A 20983-nucleotide genomic window follows, 5' to 3' on the forward strand; every position below is an offset into this window, starting at 1 on the left:
AAAAGGGTAATCTTAAGTAGAAATTAATTTATGATACTAATGCTCTATAAATATACAACAATGAGCAGCAATTAGAGATAATTCAGAATTTTATAAAAATTACAACATACCCTTTCCAAAATGGGTCCAATAATAACGGGAATGGTCATTGCAGCATACAGGGACTCATCACCCATGGTCATATTTAATTCTTTTCTATAATTCGTTCAGTGGAAGTAGATTAAGATAGAATTTAGATTATATGAAAAAAAAAAATTGTTCTTTGTATATTTTGTTTTTGCAGGTTACACTGCTAAGATATAGAATTCAATCCAGCAACATAAGCGATTCTTAAATTCTTGATTGCAACACCTTGGAATAAAAATCTGGAAGAAATAGAAGAAATATATGAATCATAAATAGTGTAATGAAAGCAAAATTTTCAATTGACATTCACAAAAAGCTGACCTCAATTCAGGCAGAACTAGTATCAAACAGTAAACTAGATACCTAACTCCTATTAATGTAACTAGCAGCATAGCCCGGCGTTGCCTGGGTATGTAAGAGCCCCTAGTAGGCAACGACTAATCCCAATCTAGTCCTTTCCCTCTAGGGAACGAAGGCACATGTGTAGGTTGCAATATCTTCTCTTCACTCCCAAATAACTATCAAATAGCTATCGATAATTCAACCCAACCAATTCCTACCAGGAAGAAATTACATTCGAGACTTTACCCCCACTTCTGCTAATAGCTGCTGCAGCCGCAAGTTATTCGAATACTTTTTTTGCTTACACTTTCTTTATAACTACCACCCCAAACGTTTTACCTTAAATTTTTGACATACCCTAAGGGTCCTCGGACACTACTTGCAAACTCTTGGTTTATTATAAACCGCTTTTGTCGTGTGCACCAAAAAACCTTTTCCATTCGTTTGTTCAGTTTGGTCACTTTTGACTTTTTCGTTGTTGTCACTCACATTGCTGCCCGCTTTTTTGCCGTTTTTGTACATTTTTATACATTTTGGGATACTTACCCCACGTGTTCCGAGAGTTAAAAAGGTCGAGTTGCGTCCCCTAGACAGTGTGTAGAAAATGTGTTGCATATAAAAAGCTTAGATTCTCGACCCGTGTCGAATTTATCAATTTCTTTTCAGAACTGGGGGAACTTTTCAAAATTTTCGCTGTGTTAGTTTTGAATTATGACATTGGGCTGTGTGTGTCAAGTTTCATCAGAATCGGTCGAAAGCCGTGGTCAGGGTGAGAGTACAACCTGACAGACACACAGACAGACAAACTGCTGTTTATATATAGAGAGATGATACTTAACAAGGAAAAACCTCAAATGTGGAAACATGAGCCAAAAAATCAAGAGGAACTTACTTGCAATCTAGGAAGAGATTTTACTCAATATGCAGCAAAGAAGCAAGTATAGATTCTATATTGTGTACTCAAGTAAACTATGATTACACAAGGGATGAATGGAAAAACAGAAAAAAAAGAAAACATAGGCTGACAGAGAAGAAATACTCTGTAGTTTGCAGAAATAATTATTGGTAAGTGTGTCTATGAAATGTATTTTTTCAAATGCCTAGAAGACTCACAAGTAATTGACATTTTCTGTTATTTAGTCAGCAGTAGAGGTGGGTGTTGTTAACACATAGTAGCCAGTGTAAGAACAGGGAAGAAGAAATTTAGAGAGTTACTACCTCTTTGGGCAACAAAGATTCTCAGAGTAAAGAGCAGATTGATAGTATGATGCTTGTACATGATGCAGTGATTCTCAACCTTTTTACTTTTGAGTAACCTTTAAAATAAAATACACGTCTCAAGGAACCCTGCACAAAAAAAATTATATACCATATCTTTCTTATATATATATATATATATATATATATATATATATATATATATATGTATATGTATATATATGGTTGTTATATATATTTGTTGATAACATAAGAGGTTAGATAGGCTGATGTTTATATTATAATATTACAATCATGAGTGCATGTATAGTAATATTATGATCATGAAATTAGCATTTGCTTACTTCACTCTTTTTCAGAGAACCCCAATCCCATGGAACCTTTTATGGAATCCTAGAGTTCCAGGGAACCCCAGTTGAGAAACATTAATATGATGTATCAATACAATAATACATGGTAGTAAAACAAGAGCAATGAATGCTGAGGATATGTAAAGGCTGGAAAGAGATGGTGTGAGCAGGCTCGGCTGGATGTGAAATGTTAATGTTAGCATACATGAATAATGGACAAGAAATGAGTGAAGAGGAAGAGTGCATATAAGAACAACCAGGTCTAGTCTGCATGAGAGGAGATTGTGCTGAGGCGGACATATTATGAGTATGCAGGATGAGAGATAAGTGAAGATATGCCAAGCAATTCAATTGGTAGGAACTTGCAGAAGGTGTAGGAAGTGGAAACTGGGAAGAAATGGTAAAGGCAAACCTCAGGATGTTGAATCTCAATGCCAACCACTTTATAGAGTGTACTAGTGCTTTTCACATGGTTCCAACACTAGTGCTTTTTGCATGGCACCAGCACTGACAAGGTTGCCAAGTACTTTGTAAGATAAAAATCCCTTGGCTGGGGGAGGGGATAGTATTGAGGCAGAGGGAGGTAGTTTTGTGCCAGTTGATGAGAGATGAAAGGTATAGAGAGACAGGGATAGGTGTCTTGCTGAAGAGTAGATACAAGGATACCCCAGATAGAAAAGAAAGGAGGGTGGGTTAGAGAACAAGATAAAAAGAGTAAAGACAGCAACAGTGAGACAAATGGTGAAGACATGTTGGGACATGCCCTTGAAGGACATTGGTGGTGGTGGTGAGAAGTGGGATGATTTCATGTTGCAAACCCTCACCTATTCCCTAGTAAGATAATATTTCCCTCTGACCAGACATGTTTTCACAGAATATTGGAAATGAAGGATACTGCTTGCAAGATGGTGATATTTGTTTATCATGCAGTGTCAAGGCAAGGAGACAGTGACACACAAACACGTATACATACAAATATACATATATAATACGATTCTTTCAGTTTCTGTCAACCAAATTCACTCACAAGGCTTTGGTTGGCCTAAGCTATAGTAGAAGATATTAATACAAGGTACCAAGTGGTGGAACTGAACCTAGAACTATGTGGTTTTGAAGAAACGGAATAAGAAACCTATTATTTGAAAAACAGGTATGGGTTGGAGACAGGAAGAGTAACTGGCTGTAAAACAAGGCTTCAATAATGGAAAAATGAATTTATGCATATGTATATATATATGTGGTGTACAAGAGAGACGACTGTGCTGGTATGATCATGTTATGCATATGGATGAGGACAGCTGTGTAAAGAAGTGCCATTCTCTAACTGTGGAGGGAACCTGTCGTAGAGGTAGACCCAAGAAGACATGGGACAAGGTAGTAAAGCATGATCTTTGAACTTTGGGCCTCAGGGAGGCAATGACTGAGGCGAAGTTGTGCTTGAGAAGAAGATCCATCAAGCCAAGTAAAATCACAGTTGTGACAGATACCAGTCACACAAATGGCACCCATGCTGGTGGCACGTAAAAGCACCCATTACCCTGGTCAAACCAACCAACCCATGCCAGCATGGACAATCAACGCTAAATGATGATATGTGTGGGTAGATGTATGATTTTATACACACACACACAAACACACAATTCATGCAAATATCTTTCCAGCAAGTTGATCTCATCTAACTTTTTTATAATTTTCTTTCTTTTACTTGTTTCTGCTAAAGTGAACACAGCTCAAACTAGAATGTTAATTAATGAGCAGGATTCCTGTATAAATAGACACTTAGTAATGGTGTTATTTCAAGCAGATGGACACAGGAATAAAATTTGGAAACCTAAAAGTCTGCAGCTAACATCTATTTATGTCAAGTGACAGAAATCCTAAAATTTATCATTTTCTTCAAAGTAATGTTTAATCTTGTTGATTCCAGTTCTATATATTTTGCAATAACACTGACCTTATTTGGCTATGTAGTCTTCCATCAGTCAACTCTCAATGTTATTGTTAAGGCATGGCTGCCTGGGAAGAAGTTTGTTCCGCAACCACATGGTTTCAGGTTCAGTCTCACTACAAGGCAATTGTAGTCAACCAAAGCCTTGAGAATGGATTTGGTAGATGGAAACTGAAAGAAGCTCATCATCATAATAATTATTTAATGGCTGCCTTCTATGCTGGCAAGCCAGAGAACTGCACCAAGTTCCATTGCCTGCTTTGACTTAGTTTCTATGGATGGATAACCTTCCTAATGCCAACCCCTATACAGAAAGTACTGGGTGCTTTTCATGTGGCACCAGCACTGGTGGGGTTGTCAAGTGACTCACAATACAAAGGCCCTCTTGGCTAGGAGAGGCAGTGGTACTGAGGGAGGTGGCTTTGTACAGATTAAGAGGTTAAAGTATAACAGAGGTAGGTGTCATACTAATAGAGTAGATACTTCGCTACCTCAATAGGAAGAGGAAGGAGAGATAGAGTCAGAAACAAAGATAGAGAAAGAGAGAGAGAGAGGGAAAGATGGTGTTGGGGATGCATCAGCACATACTCACAAGGTACAGTGGGAGTGAATGTAAGTGGTTCAGAGAGGATAGAGGGGGATGTTCAATAAGAGTGTGAGGAGAGTGTGAGGAGAGATGTTGAGAGCTAGAGAAGAGGTGACTGTAACAAGCGAGGGTGAGAGAAATGGATGTGACTGGTGTGTAGTGTGTGGGCTCTGGTAGATGTGTGAAGGCATGGAGAGTGTACAGGTAGATACATGAGGAAAAGTGGAAGGGCCTCCAGCGAGTGATCATGAATAGGGGGAAAGGGGTGTTGAAAAGATGGTTTATGGGGGGAGTTTTGACAGGAGACAAAATTCAGTGTGCATGGGGGTGACATACTGATTATGCCTGTATGTACAGCCATGATTTTATTTAGTATATGTGTGTGTTACCACCTCCATGCTGTGATAGTTGTGAGTGTCATGGAAGCTGTGTCCTTCATTTCCAGTATTGTGTGAAACTTGTCTATTATGAAAGAATATTACCTTACTTGGAAGAAACAGGTGAGGTTTCTGTTCAACCCATGTGACCATGGAAAAGGGGACATTAAAATGATGTGTGTGTGTGAATATATATATAAACTCTTTGACTTTTTTTAACTTTAAAGCTGCAGTCATGCTGGGGCACCAAGACAGAATGGAATAAACAGAAGACATAGGATGGAAGAGTCGCTCAAGAGGTCAGAGATGTGTGATGAAAGATTTCCAAACAATAGACATAAGATAAAGTAAGAACAATAATAAACAAGTGGAGAACGAATATAAAGTTCATGTTTATTTGGCAAGAGAAAAAAATGACCATCCTGAAATATAACAATACCTGCTTCAACACAATTTCACATCAGGAATCTTGCAAAACAAATTCATAAATGTAAATACCAACATCATCATCATCATTTAATGTCTGCCTTCCATGCCAGCATGGGTTGGGTGGTTTGACAGAAGCTGACCAGGCAGGAGTGCACCAGATTTCTGTGTCAGTTTTGACACAGTGTTTACAGCTGGATGCTCTTCCTAACACCATCAGCCCAGCAGAGTGGGCAGAATGCTTTTTATGTGGCACAAGCACAGGCAAGGTCAGTTTTGGCATGGTTTTTACATGGATGCCCTTCGAAATGTCAACCACTTTACAGTGTGGACTGAATGTTTTATAATAATACACACACACACACATATATATATATATATATATATATATATATATAAATATATACACACACGTGCACAAACACACACAGATACATATATGTAAAGTATAAAGCTTCTAGTGTTTGTATGCTGTTGGAAGAAGACATTTTAGACTGCATCCTTCTTCAGGTCCATCATTTAAACACATATGGTCATTTCATTAACCACATCTCTCAGTGTTTGGTATTTCCTACACTGCCAGAATCATACTCTAGGAGACTCAAAGAACAATGCATTATTGCTGCTACCTGAAGTTTAAATGAATGTTTCTCCTCTTTCTCTTAACCAGTCCCTATTTTTGTTTATTATCTATGTCCATATGTGTTGGGTTGTATTGATGTTTCCCAGTCATATATATTTGTATATGTACATATAGTTGTGTTTAGATACAGGTACACACACATCATTATCATCACATAATGTTCATTTTGTATGCTGTCATACATTGGATGGGTCGACAGGATCTGCTGCATTGTACTCCATGTCAGCTTTGGCATGTTTTCTAAAACTGGATGCCCTTCCTAATACCAAGTACTTTACAGCGAGCACTGGGAGCTTTTTTTCATGCCACCATCACTAGTTAAGTTGCCATGTTTCTCACATTCTGATGAAAGATTTGCTTCATAATGCCAGAAACTCTTCTCCCAAAATGAATGAACATAAGAAACTTTGTTTTATCGCTAAATACAATCAAGATCAAAATATGTACAGAGGTAACATTATACTACAATGTAAAAGAAATTAAATGCAATAACAAAATGAATATACTAAAAGATGCTAGTTCCAGACATCTAACAACTGGAGTATAAACTTCATTGTCTGCAGCTATGAAACAGCATTTGCATAATGTATACATCCAATGGTAATAGTTAATTCTATTAGCCTGCTGGTGTGTATTGTTATATATACTTTACTGTGTAAAAGCGATTATTATTAATCTAAAACATTGCAGTTTAAAAGTTATATCACTGATATATATATATATATATATATATATATATAAAACAATTTCAGTATACACCCTTACAAAAAAAGTATGGTAGTGAAAAGTAGACATATTGTTTAGAGTGCAAAATTTAAATTTGATAAAGAGAACAACACTGAGCAGCCTGTAAGAAATTTGATGTTGGAACCAAATTAAACTAAGGAGAAAGAATAAAGCAAGTTCATAATCTAGAACTGAAACAAAAAAATAGAGTGAACATGTTGAAAATATGAGAAAAGACGCATAACACATCACCACACTGTATGTAAAGTGATAAGCAAAGAAAATGTCAAAAGACGAGAAATGTATATATACTTAATCTTTCCAGTATTCAAATAAGTCAGCGCCAGTGATACTTCAAAAGCCTTTCTTAAGCACCAAGTCAGAAAATTAAAAGTTTACAAAACCCACCCTCTAATTTGGATGATAAAATTGTACAGCTTTTAATAACTGCAAAAGCAACATGACTTTGAACTGAGTCAAATTGAAAACTTGGATGAGGCATCTATATTTTTTGACATGCCAAGAAACAAAACACTGAATAAAGTAGGAAGTAAAACTATGTTTGAATAACAGGCCATAAAAAGAAAAACAAAAAAAAAATCACTGCAGCTTTGCATTCTTTAACTAATGAAACCTAGTGAAATCCTATGGTTATATTTAAAGGGCAAGTCTGAAAAGTGAAATACTTACTTAATCTGAAGGCTGGCCGGATAGATCTATAACTAAGAAGAGTATGAGATAAACAATCTGGAATTCTTTTAAAGAAACTTACAGTACTGGTAAGTACTAGTTTAAAATGGTGAAAGGTATGAAAACTAGTCAGTCTGTAATCTCATGTGGTTTGATACATGTTTTTTAGCTTGTTGATATTTTGAACAAACCATTTAAGGAAGAAGTAAGAAAGAACTGGATGCTATGGAAGTCATCTGATGAAGTGAGGAAAAAAAAATAACAAAAAAAAAAACAGCAGGAAGTTATCTCAAAAGTGGCTAGCCTTGCAACTAACTACTCACCAGATGGAATACTTTGGTTGAACATATGGTTTCAAGATCTTTTAAAAAACTGATGATGAACTGATAGGATGGAACAATGATGAAAAGCTAAATTAAGAAGAATGGCTAGAGTTATTTTGAAAAATCTTATAATGAATCAAACTTTGATGCTTTTTTTAGCGATAAGGTCATTTCATAGACAATGATCTTTTTGAACCTGTTCTACAGATTTCACTTGATTTTTATGCAAAAGTTCAGAACAAAAGAAGAAACCAGTTCAAATTTAGGAGTAAGCACAGTATATATCTACACACACACACAGAGGCATTGAATGCAGAGGACATGTGAAGACTAGAGAGTAACAAAGCTGGTATGCTCCGCTAGATGTGCAATGTCAGTGTACATGTGCAACAGAGTGTTAGTTATTGCATTTAATAGAGAAAAGTTAGGCATAGACAAATTAGATGCAAAGTGTAAAGAGAGAAGACTGTGCTGGTTTGGCCAGGTGATGTAGATGGATGAGAACAGTTGCATAAAGAAGTATCATTTACTTAAAGTGAATGACAGTTGTAGAAGTGGAAGAACCAGGAAGACATTGGACAAAGTATTGAAGGTTGATCTCAAAACACTCAACCTTATGAAGGAGATGACAAAGGACTGAGACATATGGTGCATTGCTGTACTCAAGAAAACATGTGCCACATAAAAAACACTCAGTTCACTTTGTTAAGTGGCTGGTTTTAGGAAGAGCATCAAGGTGTAGAAACCAAGCCTAAACAGACTCTGGAACCTGGTGCAGGCCTTGATCTTGCTAGCTTCTGTCAAGCCCTCCAACCCAAGCCAGCATGGAAAATAAATGTGAAATAATGATGACACACACAAACAAACAGAGTGTGAAGAGTATTTGAGGATACTTAATTACCAATATATTACTCCCTTCAAAACAAGTCATTTTCTTTCAGATCCTTCATGACAGATGAAATGCTAACATAAGACATGAAAAGACATGCAGTCATTGTTGCCATATATACAGAACACAGCAACTTTCTAAATGCTGAATGATCTTTTGTGGTTCTCAACTATTTTATTGATGGACCCCTTTGATTCTTATTTTACTTGTGTAGGGCCTTATAGCCATTTGATGTTTAAAAATCCTATCATATTTTTATAATTAATTATCATAAAGAATTACACACAAAAAAAATTTTGCTAAAATATTTTGTGCATAACCAAATTACTGCACATAAATTTTAACAACAAAATATATGGACCCCCAATGGTCATATGGATTCTGGTTGAGAAGCACTGGTCTAGGTAAAGTTTGAAAGGGCCATTTAGCATAGACATGTCAATAATTCTGGTTTAGTATTAAAGCAGTCAATGAAGCTGAAGACAATTCATAGAATAGTCTTATAAGAAAGCTTATTGACAACACAAACACAAATTCTTATTTAAATATATTTAGTTTTTGTTAGCTTAGGTTGTTTTATTAAATTACCAAATATGTCATCAAATACCTATCTCTTACAACTGACAAATGGGAACAGGATACTCTGAGAAACAGTTCCATGATAATTTTGCAGCTTTAATAAAAGATATATTATTCTACCCTAGGTATTCGAGTACTATTTTTTCCATCTTATTTTGTACTTCTGTGTGTGTGTGTGTGTGTATATATATATATTATAGATGGATAGACAAATAGATAGATATATTGACTGTGTAGTTGAGAAGTTCATTTACCAGCATGGTTTTGACGTCAGTCCTACTGCATAGCATCTTGAATAAGTGTCTTCTGCTATAGTCTTGGTCAAGCAGAGTTATAGCAGAAGAGTGGATTCAATAGGTGAAAACTATAAGAAATCTGGTGTGTGTGTTTTGTGTGTGCACACAGGCACAGGAAAGTAATTTGCTCTAACAAAATGTTCACTGGCATTAGTCTTTGAAAATGTGTAGGACATCCCTCACTTAACAAACATGTAAGGGTTAGTGACAGGAAGGGCATCCATTTGTAAAATAATGCCTTGCTAATATATGTCTAACCTGTGCTAGCAAGGAAAAGTGGATGTATAAAAATGAAACAAATATATATGGTTCTAAGATTGTCAAATTTTACAATGTTAATGATGAGCAAAGATTATCATAAAATAAGAAACATACAATCATTATTAGAGAAAAAAAATGTTTAAAAGCACTGTTGAAAGACAATTCAGTGCAATTGCCGGTTTTTCTAGATTACACGACATAATGGACTTTTCTTTTTTGCTGCCTTGTGTAGTAGATTACATTAGAGAGTAAGTTTATATGCTAGTGCTGATCTCTAATTGTGGATGGAACCTGTGAAAGGGGGTAGACCCAAGATGAGGGACGAAGCGGTGAGAATGGATCATCAGATGTTGGGCTTCACTGAGGAGATGACAAAGGACTAGAACTTGTGGAGATTTGCTATACTTGAGAAGATACATCAATCTAAGTAAAATCACATCCGTCCATACATACAGGCATGTGCTTTATAGCCATGACACCCGCTCCCTCTCCTAGTTGAGAGGTCTTTGTCTAGCAGGTGCTGGTGCCACATAAAATGCACTTGTGCCAGTGCTATGTAAATGCACCTGTACCAATGACAAGTCAAAAGTACCCAGCACACACTAAAGTGGTTGGCATCAGGAAGGGCATCCAGCCATAGAAACCATGCCAAAACAGACAATTGGAGTCTGGACAGCTCCTATAAACCGTCCAACCCATTCCAGTATGGAAAGTGAACATTAAACAATGATGATGATGATCTAACATGTTTCGGTAACAACTTCACTGAAAATAAACCAAATTATAAATAACATACTTGATTTTACTCAGATATGTATTTCTACAATTTTTGATTTGATGAGGAAAGTTCCCTAACTGTATTAGACATGCATTTATTCTCACATTGATATTTTTGCTTGTTGTTAATGTCCTGTTGAATATGTTTTATTTACCAAAGGATAGTGCAAGTTCTTGAGATTAGCAATATACTCTTTATGCAAGTTACAATGGATGTAAAACAACTCTGTCCCTCTCTCACTCCCTCTAAATATATTATATAGAGAGACCCCCTTCGGTCATGAGTGACCATGGGTTTGCACCTAGAGAGTTACCCTCTGAGGCACAAGTCTGGGCAAGGTTGTTTTTATGGAAGACCAGTAGTCGCCCATGCATACCGGCCTCCCCTCTCCACGCCACCAGTGTTATCCAAGGGAAAGACAAAAGTCGATACAGCTTGGCACCAGTGACGTCGCAACTCATTTCTACAGCTGAGTGAACTGGAGCAACGTGAAATAAAGTGCTTTGCTCAAGAACACAACACGCAGCCCGGTCTGGGATTCGAGCTCACAACTTCACGATCGTAAGCTCGACGCTCTAACCACTGAGCCATGCGCCTCCACTAAATATATTTTATATATATATATATATATATATATATATATATATATATATATATATCTATAGAGAGAGAGAGAGAGAGAGAGAGATAGACAGACAGATAGATAGATAGACAGACAGGCAGATAGATAGATAGATAGATGAAATATTGAAGGCTGATCTCAAGACATTGAACCTTATGAAGGAAATGACAAAGGACCAAGATATCTAGCGCTCTGCTGTATTCAAGGAGATTTGTCTTCCACAACAGAAATGATACCAGTGCAGGTGCCACATAAAAAGTACCTAGTACACTGTTGAGTGGTTGGCATTAGGAAAGGCATGCAGCTGTAGAAACCATGCCAGTATAGTCAATGGAGCTTGGTGCAGCCCTTGGCCTTACCAGCTTCAGTCAAACTGTTCAACCAATCAGAGCTCCTACCTCAACTGGTAACAAAGGGCCTCTTGCTCAGAGTGAAAGGTAGACTGTATGATGCATGTGTGCAAATAGCCATGCCACACGGCAGTGAAACATGGGCTGTGACTGCTGAGGACGTGTAGGTATGAAAGAAATGAACCAGTATGGTCAGCTGAATGTGTAATGTCAGTGTGCATACATGCCGAAGTGTAAGTGCTCTGAGAGAAAAGTTGGACATAGAAAGCATCAGATGTGGTGTACAAGAGAGACAACTGTGCTAGTATGGTCATGTGTTAAGTATGGATGAGGTCAGCTGTATGAAGAAGTGTCACACCCTAACAGTAGAGGGAACCTGTGGAAGAGGTAGACCCAGGAGGACCTAAGATGAAGTGGTGACGCATGACCTTCAAATGTTGGGCCTCTCAGAGGCAATGAAAAGTGACCGAGACCTTTGGAGATATGCTGCGCTTGAGAAGACTAGACAAGCCAAGTGAGATCATAGCCGTGGCCTATGCCAGTGTCGCATAACTGGCCCATTTAAGAGTACCCTTCAATCGTTGGGCAATATGCTGTGCTTGAGAAGACCTGTTGAGTCAAGTGAAATCATTGTCGTGGCTGATGCACCATTTGCACATGGTCGATGCCAGTGCCACATGACTAGCTCCCATGCAGGTGGCATGTAAAAAGCACCATTCGAGCATGGGTGATGCCAGTGCTGCCTGACAGGCCCTTGTGCCAGTGGCACATAAAAAGCACCCCCTACACTCTCGGAGTGGTTGGCATTAGGAAAGGCCTGGTGCAGTCTCCTGGCTTACTAGTCCTCAGTCAAACCGTCCAACCCATGCCAGCATGGAAAGCAGACATTAAACAATGATGATAATGATGATACATATGACAGACTTCTTTCAGTTTCTATCTACCAAATCCACTCACAACACTTTGGTTGGCCAGAACTATAGTAAAATACTGAAAGACACTTACCGAAGATGCTATTAAGTAGGACTGAACCAAAAAGATTATGGTTATGAAACAAACATCTTAACCATACAATACCCCCACACACACATATAGGAGCAGGCATGGCTATGTGATTAAAGAATTCCTTGTAGTTTTAGTTTTTGACCAACTGCACAGCAACTGGAGTAGCTTCTACTATAGCCATGGGTCAAGCAATGCCATGTGAGAGAATTTGGTTGATGGAATCAGCAGGAAACCTGTCTTAGATACACATCCAAACATACCCATGTGTGTGTGTGCGCGTGTGTGTGTGGGGGGGTGCATGTGACCTGGTGTGTACAAGCATATATGTACGTATTTCTCATACTCATCAATGTATTTTTGAAGTCCACCTTTCTATGCTTGCAGGGGTTAAATGAAATTTGACGAGGTAGATTTTCTATGGTTAGATGGAAGAGCATCCAACCATCAATCTTCAACTGTTTCCAAGTAAGATAATATTTCTTCTTGTCCTTCAAACACAAACAGCACAATAAATGGGCATGTTTGCATGGAGGATTGCAAAGAAAGGACAATGCTGTAAGACACAAACATACAGAGACGCTTGCTGAAGGAGCCATGGTTGCAAAGATAACTTCTTTATGATATAACCATGCTTTATATATGTATATGAGATAAAACAAATGGTTTATACCTGGTAGCTTACTGGTAAAGCATGATCACTTTCACAGTGTTCGTTATGTATATGGTAAATGAAAAATAGAAGATACAAGAATTTTTATTAATCACTACAATTGTTTCGATCTCTCACTGGTTGTATACTTAACAACTGGTTCAGGAGCATCCAACAGTGCAGATTTATCTCTTTGGGTGATAAACAGATATAACTTGTTAAAATAACAGTTCCACAATTTTTGTTCTCATTTCATGTAAAGTAAAGCAGCAAATTAAGAGATATATCTTCATTTATATAGAAGGTCAACAATAAAAGAGCAGATGCAAAAAAGAAATGAGCATGCAATACAGCAAGAAAGTATTAAAAATAACCGTTAATGGACATGGATGTATAAATGTCCTCACAAAAGTTGTATGGCGCATGTACACTTGCTCATACAAGCATCCACGAAGATGTAAGCATACACATGCATGGTTTGATGCATATACACTTACATAGCAAGTTAAATAGCTACTTGGTGTTTATAAGAATGGAGAGGTTAAAGCTAAACTTAATTCATGACTACCTTATAGTAAATTATGTTAACAATCACTCAAATTCATTCCCACTGATTTATGCAAAAGTACATTTATATGCATGTAGACCTTCTTTGTGGCTGGCGACTTCAATGGGCATGTTGGACAACATCCAGGGGGCTTCCATGATGTACATGGCGGTTTTGGATTTGGTTCCTGCAATGAGGAGGAAACCAGGCTGCTGGGGTTCTGTGATGCAAATGATCTTATGATCTGTAATATTAACTTCAGGAATTCTGCCAGTCACCTATCAGTCTAGTGGGTACACTAGTCAGATTGACTACATTCTCGCCAGGAAATGGGAAAGATGGCTACTTATAAATGCTGTAGGCACCCTACAACATAAGTTAGTAGTTAGTGACTTCAAGATCAGGACTAAATGGCTGCCCAGAAGATGACCAGCATGGAAAAGAAGGGTCTGGTAGATTAAGGAACCTGTGAATGGACTGAGATTTAGAGACGTATTACTCAAAGCTTTTGAGGATATAGCTTCACATAATGTGAAAGACAACTGGAGGTTCTTACGGGACAACCTGTTTAGGGCTACTGACCAGGGGAAAAAACTAGAGGTAGTTGATAGCTTCTGTTACCTAGTTGACCAAGCCAGTAGTGGGGGTGGATGCTCTGAGAGTGTAGCTGCTAGAATAAGAATAGCTCGGGCAAAGTTTAGAGAGCTCTTCCCTCAACTGGTAACAAAGGCCTCTCGCTCAGAGTGAAAAGTAGGCTGTATGATGAATGTGTATGAACATCCATACTACACAGCAGTAAAATATGGACTATGACTGCTGAGGACATGTGTAGGCTTGAAAGAAATGAAGCCAGTATGCTCTCCTGGATGTGTAATGTCAGTGTGCATACACAATAGTGTAAGCACTCAGAGAAAAGTTGGACACAAGAAGCATCAGATGTGGTGTGCAAGAGAGATGACTGTGCTGGTATGGTCATGTGTTATGCATAGAAGAAGACAGCTGCATGAAGAAGTGCCATACCCTAACAATGGAGGGAACCAATGGAAGAGGTAGGCCCAAGAAGACCTGGGATGAGGTTGTGAAGTATGACCTTCGAATGTAGGGCCTCTCAGAGGCAATGACAAGTGACCGAGACCTTTGGTGATATGCTGTGCTTGAGAAGATCTGGCAAGCTAAGTGAGACTATAGCCATGGCCTATGCCAGTGCAGCATAACCGGCCTATTTAAGAATACCCTTCAATCGTTGGGCAAATATGCTGTGCTTGAGAAGACCTGTTGAGTCAAGTGAAATCATTGTTGTGCCCATTGCTAGTACCACCTGAGTGGCGTCTGTGCTGGTGGCATGTAAAAAACACCATTCACATGTGGTTGATGCCAATGTCACCTGACTGGCTACCGTGCAGGTAGCACATAAAAAGCACCATCCGAGTGTGGTCAATGCCAGTACTGCCTGAGTGGCTCCTGTACAGAAAACACACCCTCTACATTCTCGGAGTGGTTGGTATTAGGAAGGGCATCCAGCTGTAGAAACTTTGCCAGATTAGATTGGAGCCTCATGCAGCCTTCTGGCTCACCAGTCCTCAGTCAAACTGTCCAACTCATGCCTGCATGGAAAATGGACATTAAACAATGATGATGATAAGGATGATGTAGGCATCTTGAGAGTCTTTCAAATTTTTTTTGAAAGCGAATTTTCTTTACCACACTAACAGGCTTGCACTAATAAATATGTAGATACATAAATACATATATGTAAATATATATACATATATACACATAGATGTACATATACACACAGAAATACATAAATGCATATATGTATATACATACATAGAAACAAACATATCTCTGTCACAGAACCTCTCAAAACTAGACACCAATATCAAAGCATTGTCCAAGCCTAAGTAAGGTTACCTATGAAGAAACCTAAACAATACTCAAGTAAACAATCCCCACAGACTATGAATCCTCAAACATACATATAATATACATATAGATAAGCATGTATACATGCAATGCGCATATGCAAGTTTGTGTGTAACTGAAAAAAATGTTGGAGGTGGGAAATGGAATAGTTCCAAGTTGTAAAATCCTACCTTAAATACAAACTCATCCAAGCCATGCTTTCATGGGAAAACATTAAATGAATGAATGTACACAGTATGTGAAATTTGAGGATCCTGAAAAATTTTCTGCTTAGGAGCTGGCCTCTGGCAAGAAACTATAAGAGTAACTTCATTTCTTTATCTTCATTTCAAAGCTGTTTGCAAGTGAGATATGAAGAAAGATAGGAGGAAATTGCTGGTGTTTGCTGCCACTGGAGACTGGTTTTAGGCAGGGATTTAAAAAGAAGAGAGGAGAGGTTGCTGATGAGAAAAATAAAAATGCATATTTGATGAAGAAACAGCACCTGGACAAAACCAGCACACTGTCTTCAATTAACGTTTTGACTGTTATTCATTCCTCCTATAAGACTGACACAAGATTTTCCCCGGAGCAGATCCATGGTCAAAGGAGACTAACAGATGCCTCCAATCTTATATACACTTCTGGTTTCTAAAACTGAGTGCTCATTCCTTAGTTCTCTAATACTTGCTCAAAATGAGTGTGTTGTGTGAGAGAGAGGAAGGGAGAGAGAGAGAGAGAGAGGGAGAGAGAGAGAGCGTGTGCAAGTACATATGTGTATGATCGCTTTTCGCTGAAGAGCCCGTAAAGAAACGTACCGATTTCGCTAAGATAATTTCCTGAAAACTTCCTTTGTTTAAAATCACTGTCTCAGATATGTTGAAGTTGTTTACATTTAAACTAATATTTTTATGAATATATACACAGAAAAATTCAGTGTTCTTTTGTAAGTTCCCAACGTTAGTTAATGCAAGGAGAGGGTTATTTGCGATTGAATTCACCGGAAAACTTCACTGACGTTTATTTTGTTGACTGCGAGAAGGTTGAAAGGTAAAGTCGACCCCAACATGATTTGGTCTAAAGAGATTCAGTAAATAAATAATTTCTTACATAAGCGCAAATCTTTTTTTTTTTATTGAGGGGAAATGAGATTGTGACGTCCACGCTTTACTCAAGGACATTTGTGAAGTAAGTCAATCCCAAAGTCTATAGTGAGTAAATATATATTGAGTCAGAAGTATGTCGCCCTAGGATACGATTATCATAAAACGCGATCAACCGTACAGAATCCGGATAATTAATATAAACCCAACTATCTATCAGCTGTCACAAAATTATTTTAATCAGCAAGACTAATTTATTTCACTGACTCTCACAGATTGAGACAGATTTTACCTTGAATACATTCCTTTATATTATTATTATTATTATAAACCAGTATTAAAGAGTCTCAGCGTGTATAGGATTGGTTAAATCTAACAAGAAAGTTTAAGCCGAAAACTGCAGGCCTAAAATATTTTATGTATATATTAATAGTATATATGTATTCTAAGTGAGTCAATGTTTTATGGACAGAAATTGTCCGCGAATTCCGAGAGATTAAATCACACCACGACAAATATATTTTCTGATTTAATAATAGAAATTTAGAATAGTGCTTTCTTCGAGAGAAAACACTGACAAAGCTTACAAACTCAGTTATTTAATATTCATATAATAGTTTCGTAAATTATAACTGTAGTAAATGTTTCAACAAAAAATGCTTTAAGAGATATATATTCAAGATCGTCGGCGATAAGTTGCGGTGATTGAGATAATTTGGAGACCGTCAACTCTCAAGGTATTCACACTTCAAACAGCACGATTGTAAGGAAAGAAGTCTACAAGGTACACTTTCTAGAATACGAAAAAGGGTGTGGCTGGCAGTGGAGTAAGACATAAATCTTAAGCGGAGTTGTTAGTCCTCCCCCCCCCCACCTCGTCCCAACTGGCTCTAACTGAGCAGACTTATAATCAGAAACATTACATATACGAATACTGTTGTGTTCTTCGATAATATTATCCAAGTCTTTTTTTTTTTGAAACTATAAGTTATGGATATTTAGCTCCTATCAAGTTGAGTGATCACGTAAGACACTAATTTATTGGCTTGTTAATTGTGTAAGAGAGTTTTTATATATATATATATATATATATATATATATATATATATATATATCAGTTTTTGTGAGGTCTTTGCAGCTTTATCAATAAAGTGTGTATATATATATATATATATATATATATATATATATATATATATATATACAGGCATGTTGGTGCAAACAGGAAGAGTAGATCTGAAAATATGAGTATATGTATATTGTGTTTTCTGCCAAATATTAATATAGCAATATATATATATATTGCAGTGTCATATGACATTGCAAGTTTATATACTTTTATTTGTATGACAAATTGAACAAGACAAAAAACAAAAAGGTCCAGATCAAAACGTTTGGCAAAATATTACATTAAATAATCTATTAGTTGACAGATATATAGCCGACTTAATAATCCTTTCTACTATAGGCACAAGACTAAAAATTTTGTAAAAAAATACTTTTTAATTCAAGGTGATACAATGTGCAAAAGGTATGTTAAAATCGTCCAGTTATACCGATGTATTTATATTACTATGCACTGCATTTACAGAATACTTTTCCCCAAAATTAAGAAGAAAATAAAACATTACTTATTAAAGCAATATAGAATTTTGAGCTTGTTTAAACGAACTATATCTGAAGCAAAAGTTCCTCAAATAGTTGTAGAGACGATATAAACAGTTACTGAGGAATTACTAGGATATGCCTCAGCAGTCTAAATGTCACGTAACGCGTTTTACTAGACACAGGTGTATATAGTGAAGGAGGAAGGGAGCCGAAGACCCTAATAGGATGGCTAAAAACAGATGTACAGTTAGAGCAAATACACACAAGGTGTACTATTACAATAATCTTAGATACGAATTAGTGACAAGAAGGTATATCTGTATGTATACAATTTATGAATATTATAACTTTTAAGTCACGAAATATGCTAATTTTCGTTTATAACCTCAAGAATCCACGATCAAAGAAAGCTTCTCAAACAAGTATAGTATTACCTATGACATAACTTAGATGGAATATATATATATAAAACGCTTTTTGATATTTTTTAACTATTGTCTGGGTTTTGAAAACAACATTTATATTGCAGCAAATATTATAAAATTCAAAGTGAGGTTTATTCAGAAGAAAAGTATTGTTTTAGATTAATATTGTAAGACTACAGGTTGTAGGCATAGAGAGAAACAGAAATACGTAGAATTATTTGTGGGCGAAAGAAGAAATGTAAGGTAGGAGGTTAAAATTAGGGCAAAACGAGAAAATAAATAGTACGTTTTTCAGAACAAAAAATATAAACACAAAATTTTAACTGTAAATAAAGATGAAATGTAATAAAGTTATAGATGTACTTACTTAGTGATCAGCTTATATAATATTTATATCTATCTGTATCTAGAGATAGATATATATTTGTAGAAGTTGGTTTGTAAATATATCAAAATTAATCTAAACCAGAAAACACAGTCATTTCCATCCTCAATAACTGAAGAGTTCGTTATTTGTTTTCTTAACAGGGATCGCTTGTTAATTGTAATTCTTAAATATCAAGAAAAACAGTACAAAACACACATTTAAGTCATTCTTAAAAGGTAAAAATCAAATTACTTAAAAGCAAAAATAAAAAAAATAATTAAATAGGAACATCTTGTTTGGTAAAGAAGTACTAACACCTAAAACACTGCTAATTGTTACACTGTTGTTTATATGCAATGATCGCTCCTAAATCAAGTGGTCGGAGCTGTCAAAGAAATGTCTAAAAATATATTTGGCAAAATAGATATAAATTATTCTATATTATTATTCGTGTATTTTTTTGCTATTTTATCTCTGGGTATTTTATACTTGTCTGAAACAATTTTATGTAAAAAACTTTTTTTTTTAAACTACATTATTTTTACCTACAAATCAAAAGAAAAAATAGAATAGCTTCATATATCCGTATAAAGATCAAAGGTAAATCTAGAATCTGAGAAATGGTGTCAGGGCCATTAGAAAAAAATTATATTTTGTCAGTTTCTTCAAAATGTTCCTGTCCGAAACATCAGCACTTACATCTCTTCACAGCAAACAAACTTCGATTATCTAAATAAGTGTTTTCTCAATTATTTTAATGTTGAATTTAACAGACAATCCCATTTTAAAGAGCAATAGCTATTAAGGTGTGGTGAAAAAGCTCTTGCTAACTTTCAATATTTGTTTCAGCGTAAAATACTCTGCCTGAAGTTAATTTTAGTTGTAGAGAATCATTGTTGAAGTTTCTTTTCTCTCCAAAAAAGCTAAGCTTCAAAAACCATATCGAAATCAGGTACATACAAATATACAATATATTTGTAACAACAGTTGAAGAAGTTGCGTTTATATTTCATATTTATTATGGGACGGGATGCTTAGAGCATTCATTTCTTTTTTAAACGATAGTTAGACGTTATATGAAATGATATTCGGTGGAAATGTAACTAATTCGCTTATGCTGTTTACTTCGTGAAATGTGATGGCGCCTGTTCAATTGATTGCAACTCTGAAGGAGGTACGACAAAGTCGCGATTTTCAGCGGGGGAAAAAAAAGGAATAAATATTATAACTTCTGTCATATACAAGCGATCTCAGATGCATTTACTTCTTTTGACGTTTGTTACGAACCCTCGACAATATTTTTTAATTATTTTATCTGTTCATATATACGTATATAGGTACATACGCACTCTAAAATTTCTTTGATTTTTTTATCGGAATAAATGAATTGAGGGATCTTTTCCTTTTGAACGGCACTTTTCAACACAATTTCTAGTTAACTAAACACTTTTAAACTTCGTATACTTGTAGAATGTGTTTATAAAACATAATTTTTTCTTGGCTTTATTGAGAAAATTGTATATGTTGTAAGATATTTCGTCTTTAATTTCGAGCATTTCGGCAATTTTAACCAATCGCTGGAGTTCATTTAAATAAATAACATTCTGTGCATAATGAATATGTCCCTCCTTTAAGAAACAGATTGGGTTTATTTACATTTGTGAAGAAAAAAGATACCCTTTACCCACCCTTCACCCTAACCCTAAATCTAAAATAGATTGAAATGCAATAGATCGATACTAGGGCCATAATTATGGGTGACAATTTCATGCGACACCGCTACGGAAAATGGGATTTTTTTTTTCCAGCGGTGTCAAATGAAAATGTCACCCATAATTATGGCC

At 36.3% G+C, this 20983-nt stretch overlaps 1 protein-coding gene across 1 annotated transcript in view; it reads right to left on the reverse strand.

The window, feature by feature from the left end:
- LOC115209112 (programmed cell death protein 10) overlaps positions 1 to 19334 on the reverse strand; it is a 44091-nt gene extending 24757 nt beyond the window's left edge. Inside the window, exons 1-2 of the mRNA XM_029777239.2 lie at positions 19140 to 19334; positions 111 to 365 (exon numbers count right to left, since the gene is read on the reverse strand). Coding sequence (XP_029633099.1) covers positions 111 to 182 — 72 coding nt within the window. The 5' untranslated portion in view covers positions 183 to 365; positions 19140 to 19334. The remainder of the gene's footprint in view (positions 1 to 110; positions 366 to 19139) is intronic.
- Positions 19335 to 20983: the final 1649 nt, after the last annotated feature.

This window comes from Octopus sinensis, linkage group LG3, assembly GCF_006345805.1.
Source record: "Octopus sinensis linkage group LG3, ASM634580v1, whole genome shotgun sequence".
NCBI lineage: Eukaryota > Metazoa > Mollusca > Cephalopoda > Octopoda > Octopodidae > Octopus > Octopus sinensis.